This window comes from Mchenga conophoros, linkage group LG7 (assembly GCF_057382185.1).
Source record: "Mchenga conophoros isolate Kocher_MC1m ecotype Shallow Benthic linkage group LG7, M_conophoros_male_GT1.1, whole genome shotgun sequence".
NCBI classification, from domain to species: domain Eukaryota; kingdom Metazoa; phylum Chordata; class Actinopteri; order Cichliformes; family Cichlidae; genus Mchenga; species Mchenga conophoros.
This window is the reverse complement of record NC_140532.1, coordinates 61,909,622-61,927,113: the sequence shown is the minus strand read 5'-3', so window position 1 is coordinate 61,927,113 and position 17,492 is coordinate 61,909,622. Positions and strand designations below refer to the sequence as shown.

The following is a 17,492-nucleotide window of genomic DNA, read 5'->3' as shown; positions in this document are numbered from 1 at the left end:
TCTGAAGGCAGAGTGTAATTCATACTCTCTTTTCTTTGCCCTTCACCGGACAGACAGGGTTGATAAGTGGGATAAGTCAACAGCCGTTTTAGCACCTGCCCATTTCTCTTCATACAGCCCCCTGCTACAACCCAAGTTAGCCTCCACCCTTGGATTTTTTTGCTCAGTTGCTTCATGGAGGTGTTTCAAAGTTCAGACATGCCATCTACTGAGATCTGCTCCATTCATCTCTTCCTGTCTTGGCTGCTCAGCTCTCAGCCTTTTCACTGTGCTCTCCATCCTTCATGTTTATGTAATGAAACCATTCATCACGTTTAATAAACACTGGGGCATATAAAGCAGTATTTTTAGTCTGTTCATGGATGAATCGCAATCCTCCTCCTCTCCCAGCCCCTTTCTGAAACACAGATACACACCCAGACAAGGATTAAGAGGATAAAACCAGATTAAGTGGCTGGATTAAAATCCTAATCTGGATTTATTATGATATGAAAGATCATACTTTCACTGTTTAGCAGGCATGCTCAGTGTATGTGAGGGATGGAGCACCGTCACAATTCAACTGTTTCATGTCCTGACAAAACACACAAACAGAGCCAGATCTCTGGCTCCACTCCCCTGTGATGGACAGCTGCTGCAGCTGGCAGGCAGAGAGATGAGTGTCAGGCTGTGGTGAACATTCACATTGTGCTTTGTCACGATGAACCTGCCTGCACTCTAACATGATATGTCGCCTTTGCACGAGTCTGGTGTGGATGTGAGGAGGGTAAAGCAGACATGTCGTGGGTGGGCTCAGCAGACACCATCCATCCCACACGCTCAGCATCAAATTTCTCAGACAGACACTCAGAGTAGACTCCAGTCCTTCTAAGCTACTTTGTGTAATAATAGTTAATTGTGCAATGTTGCCTCATCAACCCCATCTAGCAAACCTTATAGATGCTTGGTGCAGTTACCCAGTGCAGAGTTGAACTTTCACCACCAGGGGGCAGTGTATTAACAGTGGGTGTGTCATTCTGTTTCTGGATGTGTGCTTTTTGTTTTCCTCAAAGGCTTTGTTAAGGAGAGTTTCATAGACCCACAATGCAAACGTAGTATTACACTTAAATCCATCCCAGCCCTACTTCAACTCAGTTGTTATCTCTTCAATACAACACATCAACACTGCTTCACTGAGTGAATGGGTTAAATGCAGAGAGGAATTTCCCCACAGGGATCAATAAAGTATACATTATTATTATTATTAAAATTTTGGCCAAAATGGTGTATGGTGTATGGTGCCAAAGTACCTGGTACCGAGTACTTTTTCAGTACCCGCTCGGCCTAGGTTCCAACAGAGCAACTACTTCATGAAAATCAAAACTGCCGATTTTGAAACCTGGCAACGAGGGAAACGGCCGCACACAAACCAATACAGCGGTCCATGAGTCTGACACAAAGCAACAGACTTAGCAGCAGGTACACCACTGACTCGACATCCTCCATTGTCGTTGTGTTTGTGTCGCATACAACGACCCCAGGTACATTATGTGGTACTCAAAACAACCAAAACTGAGTCAATTAGGTACTAATTAAAAAGAGTTACATTTTCATTTAGTCACACAGTGGAATGATTTTGTTTTAGAGGGACTTGATCTGTGTACAAGTTTGAACCCACAGCAAACAATGATCAAGCTAATGGCTACTTTCGCTCATCCAGCTGTGTTCCTGTAAACAGTGAGCTATTTTACAAGCTTTGCTCCCAGTGGAAGAGTGACAGTGGATACTGCTCCCATTTCTATCTGCACACCTACAAAAAAGCAAGGTCAACAGGCAAAGACACTAAAAGCTGATCCCAAAACTTACATACAACCCTGTCAAAGATGTGCAGGAAAGACTAGCAACAGATTCTGCTCAGGCTGTTTTTTCACAGTACAGTACGTGCGTATATATATATATATATATATATATATATATATATATATATATATATATATATATATATAAATAAAGTGTGTACACATTTGGAATTACTGTAAGCCAAACAGGCCAAACCTAGGTGCTTAGGGTAAAGCAAAGACACACACACACACACACACACACACACACACACACACACACACACACGATCCCCTGTGTGTGCTTTGAGATGTGTTTACACACAGACACCCATGCATCTTCTCTCATGTAGTGTGGATGTATCTTACCATGGTGAGCGTCATGCGGTCGATCTCATGTTTGTCTTTGGTCTTGTGCTGTCTGAAGGGACTGTGCCTAAAACAGAAGAGACAGAGAGCGAGATGGTGACACTGTCGATGACTAGGAACAGCAGAAGTGGAGATGGATGGAGTGAGAAAAGAGGTGTTTGGAAGCAAGAACAAAAAACTCCCTCAGGTAAATTACACAGACGCTGCCAACACACCTGCAGCTTCAAATGCTGACTTGGTAGATGTTAATGAGTGTTTGTGCAGCTGGTGTGGAAAGAACACTGAAGAAAGTAGGAGTTTTTTAATGCTTTAACAGCCGGACGTCCTACACCATCTATCCAACTGGCACTATCAGACTGAATTAAGATTCATGACGAACCATATTTTAGTTTAAGCATTCTAATGTGGCACAGGTTAGTGCATACTGCAAAAATAGTATCCATCCTTTCACACAGTTCACGAGTCAAAGGACTGGATTAAAAGGTTAGGAACACATTAGCTTCAATTAGAACAGAGGCAGTGACTAAAAAAAATAAAAAAATAAATAAATTGTCACTTATATTGACTTGGGGGGTGCAGGCAGGGCACCGGATCTGGAGAGAACTTTATTTAGATTGCTTTCTTCTGGCTAATGTTAGCTTCTCTGCTAGCTTCAATGCTTATCCCTACTAGCAGCATACTGTGTCAAGTCAGTTAGTTAAGTTCTTTAACCCTTCTGGCTGGTAAGCTGGCTTGCTCGCTGCTAAAGTTATGAAACAAGTGCAGCAGTAAGTAAGCTACAGCTAGCAGCCTAAGCAGAGAAGCCCAGACCTCCCTCTCCCTGGCCACCTCATCCAGCCTTTCTGGAGGACACTAAGACGTTCCCAGGCTGGTCGAGAGATATAATCGCTCCAGCGTGTCCTGGGTCTCTTCCTGGTGAGACATGCCCGAAACTCCATGTCAACTTATGCAGACCAAGCTCCAGCAGTGGTTGTATAAGGATTGAATGGCCTGTACCAATAGGCCAGACACTCCATGCTCTTGAAGCACCTGGTTTATAGTTTACGGTTGTCGATGACAACCATAAACCAAGATTTTAAAATTCGATCAGCACATCTGGCCTATCAGTCAGTACGTAGATTTGGCGTAACGCCGTCGCAACAACCAATCACAGTCAACATGTTCCCCACTCCCTCAAAAAAAGGTAGTGGTGCGTTGGTGAAAGAAAAAAAAAATTTCTCAGAAGCCAGGATGTCCGGATGAGTAAAGCCAAGAACGAAAATGTATCAGCTGCTCAGAAAGAGATAACACTAGAGAGGTAACACATCGTCAACAGTGTGGAAAAAATACAAAAATATGCAAAAGAACGTCTATTAAGCCTGAAGCCAGTCTTCTTAGCCAAAACCCTGTAGTGTGTCAAATTAAATATGGGCATGGAACAGGATGAAAATTATTATTTCAGAGACTGTTCACTAATTGATGGAGTGATATTTTGGGGGGGGGGGGGGTTGTATATGTATATACATATATATGCCTATATCTAGATATGTGTATGGACATATCTAGACAGACAGACAGGTAGAGATATAGACACATATATATGTATATATACCCACTTTTGTTGCAATAATGGCTGTGTATTGAGTTACTTAGAGGGGGCAGCAAGCTGTACACTGACTTCTTTACATTGTATCAAAGTGTCATATCTTCGATGTTGTCCCATGAAAAGATATAACAAAATATTTACAAAATTTTGAGGGGTGTACTCACTTGTGTGAGACAGTGTATATGTGTGTGTAAAAAGAAGAAAACAATGATACTGACCACATCTTGCTTTAAGTGGTTTCCAAAAAAAAAAAAGAAAGAAAGAAAAAGAAATCTCATCCAGCTCTGAGAATTTGGACTCTAGTGTTGAAAGACGCAGACAACCTTTGACCAAAGGCCTGCACACTCTTCCTCTTTAAAGTGTTCAAACACATGGATCTGAACATCAATGGATTCACGTCACACTTGCTCTTCTCTTTTGCTCACTCAGGATAAGCAAACCCGCCCAACACCCCCCCCACACACACACACGCACGCACACACACACACAACTGCTTTTACCGGATTTCTGAACTACTGTACCCAGACCTCTGGCATTTACACACTCCAGATCAAACAAACACACACACACAGGCTTGCACACAAACAAGATCAATCACACACCAAATAGAAAGCAGGCTGGTGAGAGATGCCGAGAAAGGCGAGCGAGCAGATTCGAAGAGTTTACTGAGAGTGGCAGAGCAGGCTGAAAGCTGACAGGAAGTCAGGACAGTGCAGCAAGGGGGATAGATGAGCTGAGAGGAACAAGTAAAGCCTGAGTGGTTACCCTCGGAGGAGTTTGAAGAGCATGCAGCCTAAGGAGAACCAGTCGGCACTGCTGTCGTATGCCGTCCCCTTCTGAAGAACCTCTGGAGCCATGTAGCCATGAGTGCCACTGCAACAAGCACAGCACACGTCAAAACAATGAATGCAGGAAATTGGTATTTCTCTCAATAATTATTATACAGATGTTCAGGACAGTCAGCCCTTCTGGGCTTATTCTTTTTATTCTATTTTTTAAATCTAGTTATGAAGTACCAATTCATTACACCTCTTTGCAGAAATTCATTTTACTGAAACTGAACCCAATGTAGGCCCTTGTGTTTAGCTTTCATCGTTTGCAGGAGAGTAGAGCTATAAACATCAGCATAAATGGAGCATCAATCATGTAAAATAACAATGAACAGAGCCCAAGATAACATGTCTGAAAATATTCAAATGAATCCAAGAAAGAATATTCGCCAACAATGAACAAGTAGACAGTTAAAAATATTAGTGATAATAACTGTAATGAAAAGATGCTGAATGTCTGCTGCGAGCTCACTGAGCTCCACATTATGATCCATGCAGGGCGAAGCAATTCATTGACGTATTAGGGATCAATCACTCAAGCTTTGCTGCCAGTCTCCATCTCAACTGAGGAGCACGCTGCCAGTCCTGCACAGCTACTTAAAATGTCAACGTGTGATGGACAGCAGTCCACCGCTATGTTTGTGGACCTGACACACAAAGCTTTAAAGGCACCACAATCATGGGCAGAAAACTGATCTTTGAATTGCAACTGATTAGTTAGCGCTGATTTACTGAAGAACACTTCATGTAATAGTGGTGTATCATATATCACCACTCACCCAACCAATATGAAGACATCATTTCAACCCACATCGCTGACTGGATGGACAAGAAGTTGCAGTGGGATGTTTGTCCTCCTCAGCATCTCTTTCTGACAACTCGCTGCCCGAGACATTACAGTGCTGTCTTTTTGCTCACTAACAATCTCCGAGGAGCACATTAATCAGCAGAGTACGCAGCAACACAATGCATTTCCTGTGGTTACTTCATATTCAATTAAAATGTGTTTCACCACTTAAAAAGCTTTTAATGTGAAGCTGCAGCAGCAGGAAATGTTTGACTTGCATTAACAGTAACTTAATACAGCTCCGTTCTTGGGAACTTCACCACAGACTCTTTTTATTTGCCCTTTAATGCATGATCCATCAGGTCGGCACAATCCTCTCCACTTGTCAAAGTGCAGCGAGCTGAGATAGTCCAACCCATTTAAAATGTAATCACTGCGAGAGATGTTCAGAGAGAACCCCGAGCAGCGCCAGCTGTATTTCATATTAATATAGATTTATTTACATTTATGAGCCAGCCCACCCACCTACCCCAAGACACGTAAATGCTGTGCAGAGTTAAACTCAGATGAACTTACACGCTGGCGTGGGGCTTCTTCTTGGAAAAGTCGCAGGCCAAGCCGAGGTCAGAGATACGAACATGACCGTGTTCATCCAACAGGATATTAGCTGGCTGAGGGAGGACATACACATAGGCAGAGTGATGGAGAGGGTGATGGAGAATGTGAGAGATAACACGATAAAGCATAGGATACAATGTTGGAGAGCTAACTAATTCAAGACTTAAGTTACAATTTCCGTTCCCTAGCAGAGATTCTGTGTGAATACAGACAGTAAGAGCGCCTCCTGTCCTGGTTATCCTCTGCCGTTTGGCACATCTGGAGCTCACTCTCTTTCTTTCTGTCCAACGCTGCCTTAGTATTATTTGCATTGAACTGCACTGTTTACTGAAGCACTAAAACTGCTCCCTGACTTCCAGCAAAATATATCCATTATGATGGCAGCCAGTCCAAACAGGGGAATCGGAGAAAAAACAGAGGACAGCTGACAAATTGGTTGATATGAAGCTATGAAACGTGAAGCTGTGGAGGTGCAGCGGTGGGTGAGTGGACTAAGGGATGCTTATCTAAAAAGTTAGAATCCCCCTTTTACAGCCTGAATAGCAAACTGTTATCTAAAGGGAACATGGCACAGGTTCTGATGTGCAGTTAATGATAATCATTGCAGTTTTGGTTGTTTTGATTTTTTAAAACAAAGGATTAAAACTCTGGTGATATTAAAAAATTTTCTGATTGTAAATAAATCCTATGAAGTACAAAATTGTGTTTTCTTGCTTTGTGCGACTCCCGGGAAGTAGAAAAACGCTCAGATGCTGTATGTGGTCATTACCTTTTTAAACCACTCAGCGATTTCCTGAAACAGCTGGTCGCTTCAGTTTTAGCTAAGCCGGACAAATATGTTGAGGGACTATTTTCAGAGGAGGATTTATACGACTGCATGGAATATGAAAGGTGCTGCTTTTACAGATGAACGATACAAAAGACACACATACAAAAAAAAGGATCTGTAAGTTGAAAGTTGAACGTGGAGAGCATGTGTCCAGTGCCCCGCAGTAATAAGCCACAGACACAGATTCTGGTGAGGTGAATTGTTGGACTGATTTAATTCAAGTCCTATATTGGATGATGATATTATATTTATCATTTATTGTCAATTATATTATTATACTCCCGTCTTTTATTTAGTGCTGTGCAAAACACGCTGTTTACTACAATATGTCTTCCATTGCTTTAGATGACTGTTTGCCAGTTTAGCTCATAGCCGACGCAATGGAAACATGGCCTCTTGACCTGTCTCTCTAGCACTTTCCTGCTCTGTGTGTCAGATGTTTAGTTACTCATCGGCCTCCTTTAGAAATAGCAATACTTGTAATGGAATTAACCTGTTTGCAGCTCTGGAGGCTAAGGTCCCTGAACTGGAGACGCAGCTTGCATCGTTGAAAAACCTGCAGCTAGCCAGGCCCCTGTAGCTGGTGCAGCTGAAGGTAGCGTAGCCCCGTTAGCTCTGCCCCAACAGACTGCCGTGAGCAGCCGGGAAAACAGGATGACTGGGTGACGGTGAGGAGGAAGCACAGAAGAAGCCCCTGGTATGCCATCAACCCCATTCATGTGTGTGGACCAAACTCTGCAAATTGGCGATTCTGTTCTAAGACATGATGTGAAGCTAGAGACACCAGCAACCATAGTCAATTGTCTTCCAGGGGCCAGAGCAGGTGACATTGAAGGAAATTTAAAACTGCTGGGCAAGGGCAAATGTAAATTCCGTAGACTTACGATTGACGTCGGCAGTAACACCCGGTTAAGTCAATCAGAGGTAGTAGCTAGTAATCCCCTACACCACAGCTAGCTTCTAAGTTTGTTTGTTTTTTTTCCTGCTACAGATCAGTATACATTAACGGGGCAAAATATTAGGGAAACCTATATGTAATGCAGCTCAGTAATGCACCAGCTGGTAGGACCTGAGTTATTTAGATGGAGGCTGTCCTGAGGGTTTCTTGGATGTTGGGTATAAATTTCACCTCAGTCCACTGTAAATAGATTCCAGGTTATGCATAAAATGAGTCCTCAGAATTTATTGTATGAAAAGCTGCTTTTAAGTTTCTTTTGACAGGAAAAACTCATTGTTGGCCACGTCATGGAATATGCTGATTATAGGAATGATTGTGTTCAGGATGATTTCCGTCTGGAATCAGGGGGAGTCTACCTTGAGGTCTCTGTAGACGACAAAGCGGTTGTGCATGTGCTCCAGACCCAGGATGATTTCAGCTGCATAAAAACGCATCTCTTTCTCACTGAACACGCCGTGCTGAGACAGGTGGTAGTGCAGATCACCCCCTGAACACACAGAGAGAGAGAGAGACACACACACACACACACACACACACACAAACATACACAGTAAGTGCATGACATCAAAACACCTCAGTTTAAATCAATATCTGTCCATAAGTTGTGGTAACCTTCTCGTGGGGGAGAAAATGAAAATCGATGGCAGGCTCTCTATGACACTCTTCTCTTTTCCAGCTGTCTCACTGAGCTAATGATTATCTGTATTCATTAGCATAACTGAAGCTCAAATAGCGAGCAGTGGACACTGTTTGGTGGTGACTGTTGACTTTGAAAGTTGGCCAGTCCTGATCAGGATATACTTAACATTGAGGTGTGACTTCAAAAGGAGGCTGATCTTAGATGCAAAAGAATCTAACACAGGCAGGTGGTGTGAGGCGTCATCAATGAGATCAAAATCCTATCAACTCCCTGAGGGAGGAATGGCCTGAGTGGCGACTGGCAGTCCGAGTAATCCCATCTTTGTGTCTCAGGACAGATTGGACTCGGCAGGAGTTTAATCTAAGGCAGGAAGGAAGGAATGTGTGGGACATCCTACCGTTCATGAGGTCCAGGATAAAGCACAGCTTGTCAGGCGTGTGGAAGGCATACGTCATACACACAATGAACGGGCAGTCCTGAAGGAAGATGCAGAGAGAACGAGTTTAAAGTCTACAAGTGAACTCCTCCCAGCTAACCTTACTCTTGTGGTTTTCCTAAAATGGGTTATACAGCTAGTAGTGGAAAAAGAACTGAGGACCTTTAGTAAAACACACCCATGCAGCACAAAAAACCGATTTTTAAATCAGAAAGATGGATTTCACTCAGGACCACTGTAGTCTCAGGGACACTGACATTAGGCATCAGGGCTATAAATTGAGGTATCCCCTGAATGACCCAGCAGGAACAGCACAGGCATCGATGATATAATATCATCGATATGACAACAGTTAAAGCAGATTCAGCATGAAGGAAGCAACTTCAGTGGGCATGGGGTTCAAAACGGCTTGCAGGTGTGCAGCAACTGTGGGTAAGCAAAGGGTTAGGGGGTAGGCTAAACAGAGCGTCCAATGAGAGACTTCCTAACTGGATTTGAAGAAAGATGTCAGCTGAGCTTTGCCCGGTGGCCTGTCTGAACTGACACCGCTCTGCAGCTACAGCAGAGATTCTCAGTCTCTCAGGGGGCCTTGTTGATGGAGCACAGAGTTACTGCAGGATGGGTGTGGACAATCAAGGGAATTTGAATGAATAGAATTTCTGTAGAGAAAATAAACCGATGATGCTATTGTGCTTTATTTCCCCCCAAAATCAACTTGATCAGTTTTCTTCTTTGATAAATGTTTTTCCTTCTGATGTGGAAATCAAAGTCAAAGTGAGAATATGGTGGGCAATATTTTACTGCTTAAGGTGGAGTCTGTTTAACAGTATGTCATACACATATATTTAACTTGCCCACTCAAGAAGACATGGGCTAAGTGTTAGGGGAGGTGAGCTGAAGAATGGACAGAAAACAAAGTTCTGTTTGTAGTTTCTGGAAGTAGTGTCTTTTTAGAGGAAAATATCTCAGGCTGTTTTTAACCTGTGCGCTCAAACCAAAGCAGTCTGTTCCATACAGGAAGTCTGTGCAGCACTGAGAGTTTAGAATAAGTGGGATCTGTATGAGTAACTATGTTTTACTGGTATACCATATTGCAATGTACTGAATTGCATTTTTAAAAACATGCCGAGTATTTAAGAAAAAATAAAACCTTTGTTGGTGCAAACATGGTGTGTAACTCACCCCTGTGCTCACTAATGACAGCATGATTCTCTCGTTGAGTGCGAGAGTCTCCCCCTGCTTCATTTTGATCCTTTTCTTGTCCAAACACTTCATGGCATACCTGACAATCAGAGCGACAGACACAGGTTACACATGCAGAGGTAACTGCACCGAGCGGTGTGCCTTTCAATACATTTACGGAGCTCACATTTTTCCCGTGTCTGCCTTCCTGCAGCCGTACACCTCTCCAAAGCCGCCCCTGCCGATGATCCGATGCACGCTGAAGTCATTCATGGTCAGCTGAAGGAGGAGAGAGGAGCACAGAGACTTTAACTCAAGCTGAAGAAAAACATGGCCTTCCTCTCAGAGACAGAAAACTCTGGGTGGACGTGCCCGTTTGGTTCAGGTTGCTGTTGCGTCCCACCATCTGAAAAAGCGGATGTCTGTTTCCAGACATCTCAGGATTCGGCAGCTCTGCTGGTGTGTTTCATTGGATGGAGGGAATTGCTAAAGAACCACACGGTTCTTTACAAACCCATTAAGTCGATAAGATAAAAAAGACATAGTCAACTTTTGGGAGAATCCCCCTGTCCCCCATACTCACATGGATGTTGAGCTCCACATTCTTCCACTGGCAAAAACGAGTGAATTTATCACTGGAGGAAAAAAGCAAAATGTCAACATGTGATGTCAGCTACCACCCCCCGCTGAAGAAAAATAAGAGGAAGAGAAACAAAAATAAAACGCATCTAGTATGATTACCTCTCAATGAACTTCTGGAAGATGTTTCCTCTCAAGCTGTCACAGATCTCCACGATGTATGGCTAAAGACACACACACACACTCTCTTCAGCAAATGTGTGGACAAAAATGCTTTGCAGGTGTATGTGAATTATTTTCCTGAGTGGGCAGGACTGCATGTTCACATACTGTTTCTGAGCCTCAGCCTTGTTTACCTGGTTTGTATTTGTGAGCTAACTTGTTTCACAGAAATGCCCACTGAACATTTACATCTTGTTTGTGACTCAAAGAGTCTTTGAGTTGTTTGTGCAGTTGTAACACAGAGGTACTGTATTACTGCTGCACATACAACCCAAGGACTGAGAAAATATAGAGGAAATACTAACAAGTTGATGTAACATCTTAGAGTCACTGGGTATAATTTTATATCCACAAAATAAGCCATGTTGTAGTCTAAAAGAGGAAGTTGCTGATTAGATTTTCTGAGCTCAAACACAGCTCCTGTCTGTGTTGCTCTGCATGTAATTTTCCTGGGTGGCATTTTAGCAAGCGATGCCATGGTAAAAGTTTAATTACCAACAGCATGAACGAAAACAATAAAGTTCAAATATTGAGCACAGAAGGGAATCTGGTACAACTCAGGTGCTATAGATACTCTTTGACATGGACATGTCAATCACACACGCATACCACACCAGTCAATTAAGAATGGAGAAAAAATAAATAAATCACAAAATAGGTGGTGTTTTTGTGGGGGGATTTTTTTATTTTGGTACATTGGACTGAAAGGTGGAGATGAGTGCTCCTCTAGAAACCTCCACGGGGTTTTCAGAACCTAAGTAAAGCCACCAAAGTGATTTATGATCCTAAAATGTTCCTTCAATACACACACAGTTTTACAGGTATTTTCTTTCTAAGGAGCATGTGCAGTGTTGCATGCTGCTGTTCTGATATTTTGTTTTGGCCCTGTTCATGTCATCAAGCGGCACTTGCCTTTTATAAAAGTCAGTGTAGACCTACAAACTTGTCTGTTAATGAAATGTTACATTTCATTGTGATGCAGAGTGGCATCATTAAAAAAAAAAAACAACAACTACAAATATGCTAACACATGCATGACTCCTGCCCTGCTCACAGTCCAGTCATTCTTACTGCCACCTATTCTAAATGCATGTATCAATGCAGCACTAACAAGTTTTGGAAGTTTCATGTTTGTTCTGTTTGACCGTTGAGGTTTTCGAAACCTGACTGAGGAGTTTTTGTCCCAGTTTTATTCTGTCAAGAGCAGCAGGATATCACTGTGTGTCTCTCATCAAACAACTTGCACAATAATAATGGAAGCACCATTTCTTCAGTCACATTTTGGGGTCAGGGCTCCACCAACAGGGTACTAATGGAGTATGTGGGATCAAACACAACAAGTGACCGTTTCCTTTGCAATATATGGGGCAATGAGCTGAGCTGATATAAAAACAAGTAAAAGGTCTACAATCATCAAATCAAACTATTTCCATCCTTCACTTTTTTTTTTTCCTACATGTTTAAAAGAGCACAGTCAGACAAGTGCAGCTTCAGAGATCAAATAGTATTTACCTGAAAAAGGTTTGGGGGGACCTGTTTCTTCGCCAAGTGACTCTGCACATGGTCCACTGCTTTCTTAGAGAATGGCTAAGACAAAGAGGAGGAAATAAAACCAAAGGCCATTAAAAATGCAGCATAAACATTTATTTCACTTCTGTTTTTTCTGTTGTGAGCATGTGCGACCCCTACTGTAACGCTGCTGCAGAGAGCAACACCAATATCTGGGTTTGCGTGGGTGGTGGGTGTTTAATAACTTCCTCCATTTAGACAGCCCCAGCATGCACCGTGCTTGCTTTACATCCGAAATTGTTGCCTTGCATGAGGACAAAAGCAGTAGAGTGTGTGTGTGTGTGTGTGTGTGTGTGTGTTTGTTTAGACTTGCTCCAGAAGCCGGGTGAAGAGGAAGAAGCAGGGTGAAGACTGGAGTATACTGTGCTTTACAGGGATCGGGATTGGTCCAACAACAGTATAGTATGGATTTACATCACTAGTAAATTATTAATTGTAGATTAAATTATTAATATCGAGGATATGGGATTCAATGTTTGTTACTAAAAGCATCTGGTTTCCATTTATGATCCCAGGTTCCACTGACCAGTCTCTTTCTGATATTTTTCAACAATGTGGCTTTCCTGATCTCTTTGTGTCGTAAACCTCTCAGATTCCTCGGCTTTCACAGAAGAGAATATTAGGGAGCGGATCATTAGATGCCCATGAGGTGTGTGCGTGTTTGTCTGTGTGTGCTTGAACCAGAGTCCTGTGGTCAAAATGTGGATGTTAAGGCCGCATGCTCACGTGTGAACAGGACAGGAGCTCCTTCATGATGTACACATCGTAAATCTGCCGGCTGCGGCTCAACCGCTCCTCCTCAGAGTCCAGCTTCTCATAGTCCTTAATCTGAAACAGAAAACACACACACAGCTTAGCGACACCACAGAATGCGGAAGGCTCAATCTGAATTAGCAGGATTACAGGCCCCAAGCTGGTCATCCAGCCCTTTTGTGCACTCTAATTCGCAGGGCATGGGACACTTACTTCTTCGTAGAACTTGAGCTGAGGCACAGCCTCATCTATTTCATTCATACAGAAGTCCTTGAAGAGCAGGAAGCCTGTGAGACACAAAGCAAAAATACAGTGAGTATACATCTCAGTGCAACAGCAATATTTATCAGTCTGCTGGTCAACAATGATTTTAGCCTCTCCAGTGGAGTCCAAACATTAAACATAAGACAGAACATAAACTTAGGACGAGCAGATCTCCTTCGACTTCTCCTAAAGTCAAAGTTATAACAGGCCTCGACTAACTTTCTTTTTTTGATGTATGTGGATGTAACAGTTTTAACAGTCTATGAAACATCACCCTCTTATAGCTCATTAACATAGTAATGGTATTACCAAAAGTCCCGACCAGTGTTAGCTTTAGGATTACAGCTGATCCACATGTGACACTGTGTCATTGGGCATTTAGTTAGGTAGGTAATGCACTGATGTAGTTACTGACTTACCATAAAGCGCTATACAAATACAGGCCATTTACCATTTTACCATGTGTCTATCAATCTGTACGATATGCTCATCAGCGTACCTCACATGCCTCTAATCATAATGACTTTAATTCCTCCAAGTTGTTAAGCATATCAAAGAAATGTGAAATAAGCAGAATATATGACAGTGGAATGTACAAGCACAGAGGCAATAAGGAAATTATTTGGTATAAAACTAGACAATAAAACATACAAAAGCAAACTTGAGGCACAAATGTGACTGTTCTGTAAATACATGATAGTATTATAGCCAACATGAGGTGACACACACACACACACACACACACACACACACACACACACACACACACACAGTAAACACTTGGCAGAACACAGAGCTGAAACCCAAGCAGCTGTATTTACTGTATGAGCCTTAAGAAAGACTGAAGCTGTCTTATTCTTAAGAAAGGCCACGAAAGCAACTAATTCCACTCACCACTTTACAACTGTACCAACACACATACACACACAGTTCATAATTACAGAAAATGGCCCTGGAGATTAGCTGGCTAAAAGTACAGCGCCGCTCTCAAACACACCAACAATGGACAGACATCTCACACTGTTATCGAATAAAGACTCGAAACATCATCAGAGAGAAGGTGGGTGGGGGGATTTAAAAAAAACAAAAAACAAAACACACTTCCATGTGGCTTGCAGGGTTGAGAGGCACTGTTGCCATGGTAATAGCCTCTGTGGCCATCAGCAATGTGTGAAGAATGGTGTAGAGCGACAGAGACGAGACTGTCAGTGGACTGTGGCACTTCCAGGAGGCCTGGTGAGGCAGTTACGGCCCTCCTCTGCCGTCCTTAGAATGTCAGCGACATTTTCCCATCAAACACACATTGAAGCAGTACATTAGGGATGGAGACAAATGAAGGCACGAGACTGGCAGGTATAACAAGCTACTGTCCACAGAAACCGGTACGCATGCAATGCTGACACTCAAGACTTTGCATCTTGGCTTTACCGATTAGTATCACGTATGAGCAAAAATAGATGGCTAAACAAATATAAGCCGTTCATTCTCACCCTCCCACATGTCCTGTAAGACACAGATGTGTCTTAAATTCACTTATTTCCCTGCTATATTTTCATAACAATGTGCCATAAATCCAGCCCAGACTCACTCACTGTCAGCTCCACTCAGGCCAAATGATGGAAAAGTTGCTTCTGATCAACAACATCTATCAACAGGAGTCTGAAATTCTAATAAATGGACCATTGCCCATATTCAAAATGATCAACCACCATCTCAAAATGAGCTGTGTGTCTGAAGAAATGCTGGTTTATACTGGATTTGTACTTCTACCACAAGTCTCACCCAGCCAACCACATACACACATTCATACATTATTTTATCATACAATCTTGCGCACACACGCACACTCTGAAAGATACATCAGGGGCAACTCAGCATTCAGGATCTCTCTCAAGGACAGTTCAACATATGGACATATGGCAACCTTCTGATTGGTAGACAAGCCGCGGTACCACCTCAGGCCTTGTGTGAGGAGCATGTGTCGCGTATAAAACAGAATCAACCAGTGAGCACAGTTCTAAAGATTAGGGTTTGATATCAATCCACCTCTGGTCACTACTCATTCATCCCTGTGTGTGTGATCAAGACACCGCATATTTTCAAAAGCGCTCCAACGTTTTCGGAGACGTCTGTTACCCACCAGCTTGATAGCTAACCGGGGCTCAAGGCTCACTAGAGCCATTGAGAACACCAGACTCCCGGCAAATCGTATTCAAACCCACCACCGTCTTTCGCTACTCAGGTTAAACATGATATATGAGTGACTTAGATAACTTAAAATTATACTGTTTGGTTTTTTTTTTAGTATTTTATTTGTTCCTGAGTAAATCGGTTTGGCTGAGATTAAAGTTATAGTTTTTACACAGCTGAATAAACGTCAAGCAGGCAACTGATTATCAGAAGTGTGAGATGCTTGAGAATTTACTCCGGTGTCCTGTTATATTTTAGATAGCAAGGAGTTTATTAAACTTCACTGAAACTATCTGCAAATTTCATTAAAATTTCATAAACTATCATCTTGTCTTTATTTTTAGTTAGCACAGACCTTAAACACTTAAAGATGTAAGCTAATGATAGTTATATAAGAGCAGATGCATGCTGGTGCAATAAGCTGTACGTTTTACGTCCAATGGATGATGATCTGATTAGTCGACTAATCGCATAAATAATCGGTGATAAGTCGACTATCAAAATAATCGTTTGTGGCAGCCCTAAATCAGAGTACAATATATCGTACAACATGCCTTTGAATCAGGCTTGTATTAACAGGCCTGCTTCTTCTTTGGTTCAGACAAAAAGGGGGAAAAAAGCGCTCTACACTTTACTTACACAAATCAGAAACTGGACATCACAAAATTCCCTTTAAAGCTTTTAAAAAGCAGCTATTGTTTCAGTTCACTGTCCTCACTGATTCAGTTTAGGGCACTTGTTTTTGGCCTCACGTCTACTATCATATATTGTCACTTCTTCCCTTCCGTTTTATCTTCCCCTACAGACATGATGCATCATTTCCAGTCTGACGAATAAACGTCCTCATATGCATCCACACATGCTGTATATTTACACAGCCTAATGGACAGGGCATTCCCTCCTACCCTCACAATCAACCTCCTCCCAAACACAAAAACAGGTTTTCAAAAGCAAGGACCAAACATGCAGGAGAGGTATTAGGAGAGAGAGGGGGGGGGGGGGGGGGGGGGGGGGGGGGGGGTGTCAGGCCTTACATCACCAAGACTCAAGGATTAAACTTAATCGCTGAACACTTCAACACTGCCCAGCTAATTCAACAAATGGCCTCTCCCACTCTCTCTCTCTCTCTCTCTCTCTCTCTCACTCACACACACACTTACTTCAGGCGCCAGCTCCTTTGAGCTTTGTCTCATTAGCGAGATCACCTGAACTGTCTAAAAATATCAAGCTGGCATGTTCTGACTGCCTCAGTCTTCCATCATCACACACACACACTGACCACGCTGTGTATAGCTGCAGTGTTCCAACTCTGTACACGTACAGCTGTAGGTAACACAGGGATCCTGCCCCACCTTGCAGTTTAGATTTACGATACATGCAGACTTTTTAAAAATTGTACTCAGAAACAAATGTGGCACCAAACATCCATTAGTTAGGAGTTATGGATGCCAGCTGTCTGCCTGTTGTATTTGCTTGTTAGCATCCACAACAAGCTAATCTGACATGACGGGACCAGTCCCACTCGCTAAAATGAGCTGTGGCATTGTGGGTAATTTGTGAATCTGTTGACATTTAGTTCACAAATGCTTCACTTTGCCTGCCTGCCCAACTGGCGAGGTGACAAAAACAGCCCATCCTCCCTTTATGGCTGAGGGGTAAGAATAATAAAATTATTGAAGGGTCATTTGAGTGAGAGGTGACTTGCATGTGCTCCATTATACATACGCTGACCTTTACTGGTGGGAGTGAGCGGCACCAGTCGGCGGTGCATTTGAGTGTGCATATACTGCATGATGTGACAGACATTCATTGGAGTACAGCTTCAAGATTAGCAAACAATGTTAAGTATTCTGCTAACCCTGCC

At 42.6% G+C, this 17,492-nt stretch overlaps 1 protein-coding gene across 2 annotated transcripts in view; it reads right to left on the bottom strand.

Annotated features, from left to right (window-relative positions):
• Positions 1-17,492, bottom strand: part of grk3 (G protein-coupled receptor kinase 3) — a 74,213-nt gene that overhangs the window by 18,096 nt on the left and 38,625 nt on the right. For both annotated transcript variants that reach the window (XM_085280627.1, XM_085280628.1), the window contains exons 3-14: positions 13,388-13,461; positions 13,148-13,249; positions 12,365-12,439; positions 10,793-10,854; positions 10,635-10,686; positions 10,239-10,330; positions 10,052-10,151; positions 8,831-8,909; positions 8,150-8,280; positions 5,965-6,059; positions 4,537-4,644; positions 2,187-2,253 (exon numbers count right to left, since the gene is read on the bottom strand). In XM_085280627.1, the coding sequence (XP_085136753.1) occupies positions 2,187-2,253; positions 4,537-4,644; positions 5,965-6,059; positions 8,150-8,280; positions 8,831-8,909; positions 10,052-10,151; positions 10,239-10,330; positions 10,635-10,686; positions 10,793-10,854; positions 12,365-12,439; positions 13,148-13,249; positions 13,388-13,461 (1,037 nt within the window). The remainder of the gene's footprint in view (positions 1-2,186; positions 2,254-4,536; positions 4,645-5,964; positions 6,060-8,149; positions 8,281-8,830; positions 8,910-10,051; positions 10,152-10,238; positions 10,331-10,634; positions 10,687-10,792; positions 10,855-12,364; positions 12,440-13,147; positions 13,250-13,387; positions 13,462-17,492) is intronic.